We start from the raw sequence: 8,491 nt of genomic DNA, 5'->3' as shown, positions 1-8,491 counted from the left end.
TAAAAAGAATACGTAAATAGAGTGGGTCAAAGTATCGTTTGAATTCGCTAAACTTATTTTTCTTCTAGTGGATATTAAAGGTGTATTTTTAAATACCTAAAAAAATGTTCATTTGAAAGTGTATATACATATATATTCTAGACGGTGGATTTATTCTAAAAAGTCGCATTTTCAAGGCTCCCGTTGTTTTCAACGTTAAATAAAAATAGTGATTTTAAGAAAACATTTTCTGTTATTTTTAGGCCACAAAATCGCTGTGATGTCCAAAAAAATGACAACACAATCACGGTAGTCGGAAAAGTGCACAATTCGCATATTGCTCGATGAATGTGTGTGTCATAGTATGTGTATCTGTGTGACTCTGCGTTGACATTTCAACTTTGCTCCGAACAGGCTAATGCAATGAAAACTTCCAGTTTGCCGTAGTTTGCAGCTCTTTTCCGTTGCTCTTTGCGATTTTTCCCGGTGCCTTTAAGTCCAGACAAGCCAGATGAAGCCGAAATTGCAATTAGACGTACAGAGTTTCATAATCGGAGTTCGACAAACTGTGGTCCAGCAAATCGACCAAACGGATGGCTATAAATGTCCAGCTGCCGGCCATTCGCAATCAAAATTTTCGCTGACTTCAAAGAGCTGATGTCGCAAAAATAAATCCTTGCATAGCCTAAGGCGCAACGTTAATGCTTCAAAGGCTCACAACAAACTGCTGCAAATGCCCCCATTATTTTGCAGAAAATCCTTCTTATTTTTCGCTCAAAATAAAACAAAGTTAAAATAGCGTTTAGCGTTCACAAGATCCGTCGAGTTAGTCACTTAGCATGTATTACTCCAATAAACCAATGTATGCCTGTAATGCCTAAAAAAATTCCTTTTTTGCATTTTGTTACTATCTTTATTAAAATCTCAATCATTATTATTCTTAAAAACATTACATTTTTTAGGTGTAATATTGTATATATAAACAAACTACATTTTGCCCCTTAATTTAAATCCTTTTATGAATTACTTTTAGCTCGGATTATTCCGAGTAATAAATCATTTTAAAAACTTTGTTTAATTCTTTTGTCAGTCGATAAGTCGATTTACTGTGCGGAAATTACCTTTAAGGTCTGCAAACCGTTGGTTCATTGAATCTGAGGCAGCTTGAAGTTTTCCGATGCCCGAAAATAGCCCGACCTCGAGTTCCTTTCGCATTGTAAAAGTTTGCTCCTTTTTCGGGGTGCCCTGCCATTTTTATTTGAGTTTTCACTTACCTGGCCCTTAAGTGTTTCTTCTACCAGGCCATTTGCCATTTGTTTCGTCGATGTGAAAAGTTTTTGCGAGAGACTTGTGTGCGGGCTACTTTTATGATTATTGCCAGCCGCCTGCCGGCTCAACCTTGGCGAGAAAGTATCTGCTCTGTGAAGTATCTCGTATCTTGTATCTCGTGCCTCGTATCTGTGCGCAGTGGGTCCACGGCATACTTAAGCCTTAATGTTAATTTTAAGCAGCTTGCCCATAAGCTTGTGATTTAAGGCAGCCACAAGGACGCCTATACTCGCTTTTTTCTCGATTGAGCTCCAGATTCCTTGGCGTGCTGCCATACCACAAAGTACACACCCGACATGGACGTGGACATGGCAGAACACTTGCCATTGCCATTGCCATTGCAGCTGGAATTGCAATTGCAATTGCACCCGCAAACCCAATCCCGATCCCATCCCCATCCCCAACCACCAGCCCATGTGCATCTGCTGCCCGTGTGGAAGTGCACTTCACTTTGTCTAATTGTAAAATAAATAAATGAGATAAAAACGCAAAGTGGCAGGGGCGCGTAAAAAATGCAGAGGGAAATGAAAAACTGCGCTCGGGTTGCGTTCTTCCCAGAAACAGGATTCACTGAGCGAAAAATATGCTTCATATTGTTTTACATATTTACAAAGAAAAAATTGGGAAACCTACCAACCTATAAAACTCAGTAAAAATAACTATTTTATTTTAACAAAGTTGTGCCTTTTCGTTTATGTTTGTAATAAAATAGTAAATAAGAATTCAAAGCAACGACATGAACGAGCCATTTTGAACGGGAGATTATACTCTTTAATGATTTAAAAAAAAAACTATTTGAGTCCCAAAATTCTGTAATAAAATAAATATATAATAAATACATAAGAAATTATAATACAGAAATAAAAAACAAAAAATATTTTAAGCTTGAATACTCGTATAATGTTAGTCCCTGAAACTCACGTCAAGTATCTTTGTTTACGTGAAATATACTGTGTTAGAACCATTTTTTGCTTCTGGTGTATTTTTCTGTTGCTGCTTAGACTCACAAGTCCTGTAAGCGGAGTTCCGTGGGGAGGGCTGTCGAAAATAATAAATCAAAGTGACACATTGAGAATGCAAAGGGCCGTGCCAAGGGCCCCCATTCTATTCCATCTTCGCCCCACCTGGCCAAAAGATAAAGCGAGCGGAGCTTTCAATTTCAACGCTCCACAACGCCAAGACTGACGTTTGACAGACACAAGACGTTGCAGCAGCAACAAGGAGTGCACCTTTGGAAAAAAATGTAAAAAGAATGGAAAAGGGGAAAATGATGTGGACTGGGTGCAGACACTTTACTTTGCGGGTAGGGCTGGCATTCACATCAACCCTTTCGTCATTGTCAGAAGAAGGCGGGCGAAGTTGTTCAAGTACTTTGCGGATAGAATAGCTTGCTGTCGCAATTTAGATAAATTTTAATTTTAATAAAGTGTTTGCTCAGCTCTTCTCGGCCACTAGAGCGGATACTCTCGGCATTATGAATTAATTATGGCAACAGTCATTCCCCGTCTTTGGTTGCGCTGTTTAGCATTTCCGACGTCTGGCGGGCGTACGAGGCGGTTTCGGTGGTTTAGGTGGCCTAGGTGGTTTTGGCGGTATCTCGTAGAAGAGTCCACCCACTTGGCGAATGGTCTTGCAGGCCATGGCCTCCTCGAGGGCCTCCGCGATAACCTTAAAGCAGACTTCGCCCGGAAATCCCGTCTTGCGCGTCACAAAGGTGGCCAGATCGCGCAGGGAAGTACCTGTGGTGGCGTCCTTCAATCCCGCCAGGATGAGCTCCTGCGGCGAGTTAATCGTGCGATCGAAGTATACGAGAGGCATGTTCGACTAGGGGGAACGTAAATTTTGAGCTCTCTCTAAATACAGTTGGTTGTCAGGTCTCGAAATATAACATCTAATATTCTGAAACAATTATTCCTAAAATAGAAAAGCAGTCTGTTCATTTAAATAAGGTATTATTTTAAAAAGCTGTGCGTTGAAGTGAGCTGTATAAACTTAACTTAACTCTGGTTAGGTTTATTAAAATGTACCGTACATGAGCTTTCAATGCGATTTTTAATTATCTTTCCCAGTGACTGGAAGCTATAGTATCTCCCTGCCGTTGGCCAAGTTTAGGGAATTCAATCGCAGGCTTGGCACATGATGCGTTAAGTTGCTAACGCTGTTATTTTTTTGGCCAACGGCGACAACTCTTAACCCCTTGACGCCCCACACTTTCGCTATTTTCCACACATGCCCATGCACCCAGACGTTGCCTGTCAAATTAACGCCGCATTTTATGCGCCCCGTGGCGCTCCGACTTAACTTTTTTCGTTTTTCGGCTTTCGCCTTGCGTTTATTTCGCTGCCTTCAGTGAAATTGAAATTAAAGCAGCAGGCCGTAGTTCGGCTTAACTGGCTACAAGCTTGGCGATTTACAGACTCAATAATACAACGGTGGCGAGTGCCAAAAGGTTCAAAAGGCGACCAAAACTTTTGCATTTCTCTCTCTACTTCCCTCGGCGAACAATTTGAATGAAGCGCGCAAATTGAATAAAAGGCCATTGCCACAGTTCAAGCTGAAAAACTGCTGGCTGTGATAAAATCATCAGTTTTCGTCCTGGCTCCCCGTCTTCATTTTCATTTTTTCACTGCTGAAGTTTTTTACGGTTCAGTCTAGGTGGAATGAGCCGGATTGGGTATGCTGGTAATAAATTTTTATTGCCTGAACGAAATCAATGAAACGAGCCAAGGAGGAAGAATTGAGCTAGAGATGAAATCGCCGGGGCTTTGTGCTTCTTAATTAAATAATTTTTTGCCTTGTATGGATTTGAAAATATGTGTTCTCCGATAGAGGCCTTGCAAATTTAGAAATTTCACAGCCCGTGCATTCTAAGCCCAAAATGGATATTCATTTAATGCACCAATTTTTAATTGGAAAGGCGCCCCACTCTATACGCGTAAGCTTTTCAATTAAAATATATTTTAATGTTTCCCTCTAAGAAGGAGCATTTGTTCATCATTATGGCGTAGAATATACAATGCTATATTGTAGTGCCGTTTGATTCAAGCTCATAGTGGAAGAGCCGAATTAAAAACCAATATTTCCATTCCCAAACTGAAAGTTGAAACGATTTTATTGAAGCTGGCACATTTTTATCAATTTGTCGACACATTAGTGAGACATTCGTACAGCTTAGAAAAGCGCTTTGCCGTTGATTACCGACAATTATCCAATCAGCCACGTCTGAGTGTGATTTGCATAACCCGATCTCACCGAGGCATTCATATCGATATGCAGCCAGCATTAAATGCAATTTATGCAAATTTCTGCCATCATTTGCTCTAAGCTAAAAATAGTCACTGCATTGGAAGGGGATGGGCCACGTTGGGAATTACATTAAATCAAAATTGAATGCATTCGGAAAACTCAAAAAGGATGGGCGAGTGTGTCTATGTGAATTGAATTTAATTTTATGCATTTGCCGTATCAACGCATAAATTATGATAAAAGGCATAAAATATGCACGCTGGGGTTTGAGTGAGCCAGAACGGAAGTCCGAGTAAATTATGCTGATGGCGGAGAGCGGAGAGCGGAAATGCGAGGAATAGAATTGAATAAAAGCTATCTGTGGCACAGCCTTCCCTCATTCCCAATTTATGCCATAGTACGTACATTCGTACATTCGTATGCAGCGCCATGTCAAAGATCCGCTCGACACAGATGCTCACTGAACTAGCCAGCGCAAATATTTATGACCATCCCAAAGGCAGTAATGGCACGAACACTTTACGTAAATGTTTGCCAGCCACCTGTTCGCAGTTGTCAGCGCCCCTAAAATGCAGCAAAAAGGTGAAAAAACAGAGCAGTTGCAGATTGTAGCAAAAAGCAGCTAATCCGACTGAGCGCCAATTTGGGGCACATGTAGACAGTTTGTGCAGTTGGCAGTCGCTAGTTGCTAGTTGCCAGTTGCCAGTTGCTGGCATTCCACTCCCCGTTTACCTTTGAAACTCATTTGGCGCAAAGCTGACAAGTCCTGGAAGGATTGGATAGTCCGACGCTCGTCGTTCAATTAGCAGACGGTCGCAGGACATTCCCATGGCCGTCTGTCTTTTATTAATATGTCCCGGGCCTTTTTGCCCTCTGCGCAAATACAAGAGGAAGTAACCAAGCATACAGACTATTAGATACCGTGTCCATTCTAGTAGTGAAGCCCAAACAAACCATAGAAATAAATAAAGGAGATTGCGTGACCTCTCCATAAAAAATTATATTCATAAGTTTAGCCCTGTAGAAAACTATACCTCACTTTACCATTGTATTGCTATGTTGAATTTCCAACTACTTAATAAGACACAACCCTTTTTTGCATACAATTTTATTCAACCTTTTTACCATCAAATACCGGGCACAAAAAGAAGACCGCTGCAAGAAACCAAGTGAAGGAGTGAAGGAAACGACAAGCGAAATGCAAACTAATTGAAAACACTTCAAAGGACATCAATATCAAAAGCATAGACGTTGACAGAGGGCAGAATAGAGATAGTCGTAGTCAACCCGTCCTTCAGTCATCCGGCAAATGTCAGCTGAACAAAGCGAAAAATTGTCTCCAGCCCGCAGAATGTACAAAAAAATGGACGGACATTCTCAGGACGAACAGCAAGACTCGCCTCGACGAGGCACAATCAAATCAGAGCTATGCCAAAATTAAAAATATTTCCACACAGGAGATCAGTCATTCATGCAACCTTCGGACCGCCTTTCCTCGACCCGAATTTGTAATGTAATATATAAACAGCTGGAGTCATGAAGATATCAACTTCTTTTGTAAATTAAAAGTATAATCGCCTAGTTATTTAGCGTGGATAAAAATTAGCTGAGACTCCCATAAGCATTTTCAGTGAAGTTGCAACATTTTAAGAGAACAAGTGAAATAACATCATTCGTATTCCCCAATCATACGACTGCGACCTTAGCTGTATGCACGAAGCTGGGCAGTTGGGCAGTTGTGCAAACGAACTTGTGTAGTTTTCATTTCAGGTGGTGGCCAGGCACGACCCCTGGCAACAATAAGTGGATAAAATCCTTTTCATTTTCCCTCAGTGTGTCCGGCTTTGCTACAAAATCAATTTACAACGGAAGCTTACTTACATAACCCCCCGAGACACATAATCCTGTTTATACGAGTGTGCCTGTGTGTCTAGATGGTAACCGCCCACCCAATCTCCAGTCTCCAAGCTCCCATCTCCCATCTCCAATCGCCCAATGGCCGATGCATATTGGGGCTGTCTCGGTTTGGTCCTGTGTTTTCCTTTGGAATTTCACAAAATATCACAGGTAACTGTCTCTGGACAATGTCAGCACATCCTTTCGTTCAACTTTGCCGCTGCTGTGGTCGGAACTTTTGCATATCGGTCACATTGTCCTCGAGGCGGCACGTGTCCTGCCCTCTCTGCGAATCGTATTTTCCCGAAGTCCTCTAACATCTCCTCATTCTCGCCCATCACCCTTTGTATGTATGCGTAAGGGATTCGATTGCAGTTCATAATACGGCTGTGCCTGCAAGCATTTATTTGCCTTAGTTAGATTTTGTTTGTTGTGAAAATTTCATAAATATTTACGTGCTGTCAGCTGCAGTTTCACTTATTGTTTATGGCCCCTTTAATACCTAACTGAATAAAAATCCCACTCGTGTGTGACGTGTGCAAGTGTGCGCTGAAAGCAGATTTTACTGTGCATTAGGGCACTTAATTACGACTCCCTGCTGGGGCAACAGTGCGTATACGCAACATATGCAATCATCTCGTCGTGTGACTTGCGTGATATCGAGGCCAAAAGGATTAATGAATATCGACAGATGTCCGAAGGGAATTATTTCCATTTCGAATAAAGCTGCTTAAAAGCGCCTTTCATTTATATTTCGAAACACCGTTTGTTTAACTTTGCGCACTTACTTGAGCTGCAAATGAAAATGGCAAGGTTTGCTTTTCCCATGGTGATTATGATTTTTCTTAGTAGACAAATATTTTTAGTCAGCCTTGTGAAAAATTACTTAATCCTTAATCCCTATGCTAACGTAATCAAAGAGTTCCAAGTTATTTTGTTTACCTTAACGCATCTATCGCTTAGTTTAAACATATCTTCTGTTTTAGAAGTACAACCTTTAGTTACTGAAATCCTAATTACTTCGCAATAAATTGAAAATATATTTTTAATGTGGGTTTTCAGATGTCAGCAGATGAGACTAAAGCCTTGATACAAATTTGGTCTTAGATACAGAAAAGAACACCGGCGAATGTGCTTTTAGAAGGTAAAAGCATATTACAAATTTGGCGACTTAGAGTAGGCTTCTGGGTTAGCAAATTCAGACCTTTCAAAAGCCAAAGAGACTGCCCAACTTTTATGGCTTAACGAAACCTAAGTGCTGGCCAAAAGGGGGAAAACCAAATTGTTAAATCAAATGAGAGCCAGCAAAATGCATTTCAAATGCAAATAGCACATCGAGCAACTTTGATTTGAGTTTCAATGTAAACCATGGCCCATAAGTTCCCGCCCGTTGAATATGCGGAATGATTATGTCTGTATGTCTGTATGTCTGTCTGCCTGAACTGAAGTAGATTAAAGTCACCCAAAAGCCACTCGAAGCCAACTGGAGGGCTTGGGCGAGCTGAGTGAGTGAATAAAGTCGGATGGGCACTAGAAAAGTTTTTAAAGTTTGTGCGCAACAATGGGATCCTTGTGCTGCAGCTGCTTTGCTCCTTTTCCTGCTGCTGCACCTTTTATCCTGATTTTGCAGTCAAAGTTGCTTGGCAACATTGCGCCAATTCAATTGATTTGCTCTTCGAGCGCAGTGCGTTTTTAAGCGCAGTGCAAATAAAACTAATGCAATGTGCGCTCTGAATAGTTCAATGGTTACAGAGTAATCCAGGCCTTAATTAAACTGATTGGATCTCGGTTTTGCCGTGGCCGGGTGCAGCTTTGTATGTTTTCATTAGACTAATAGTTGGGTTTTGCACCAAATTTAATCCAGGCTTAGTATTTTATAAATAATTTATGAATACACTAAATGTCAGTTTGAGAATACAAAGTGTTATCGAATGAAAATACAATACCTATTGATTTTTGTAGAATAAAAACAAAGTTATCTGCCGTCTTAAATCGCATTTGTTCTCTTTTTCTTGGACAAGTGTAATTCCTCCTTGAAATC

General features: G+C 40.9%; 1 protein-coding gene across 1 annotated transcript; it reads right to left on the bottom strand.

The window, feature by feature from the left end:
• Positions 1–2,223: 2,223 nt before the first annotated feature.
• On the bottom strand, positions 2,224–3,194 carry LOC122620690. Its single transcript, XM_043798285.1, has 2 exons — positions 2,605–3,194; positions 2,224–2,537 (listed from the first exon to the last, which is right to left on the bottom strand). Exon 1 carries the CDS (start codon positions 3,124–3,126, stop codon positions 2,830–2,832), a length of 297 nt encoding a protein of 98 aa, XP_043654220.1. The 5' UTR covers positions 3,127–3,194; the 3' UTR covers positions 2,224–2,537; positions 2,605–2,829.
• Between the last annotated feature and the right edge of the window lie 5,297 nt (positions 3,195–8,491).

Source organism: Drosophila teissieri, chromosome 3R, assembly GCF_016746235.2.
Source record: "Drosophila teissieri strain GT53w chromosome 3R, Prin_Dtei_1.1, whole genome shotgun sequence".
In the NCBI taxonomy this organism is placed as follows: Eukaryota; Metazoa; Arthropoda; class Insecta; order Diptera; family Drosophilidae; genus Drosophila; species Drosophila teissieri.
The sequence above is the reverse complement of the archived record's forward strand: the minus strand, read 5'-3'. Positions and strand labels throughout refer to the sequence as shown.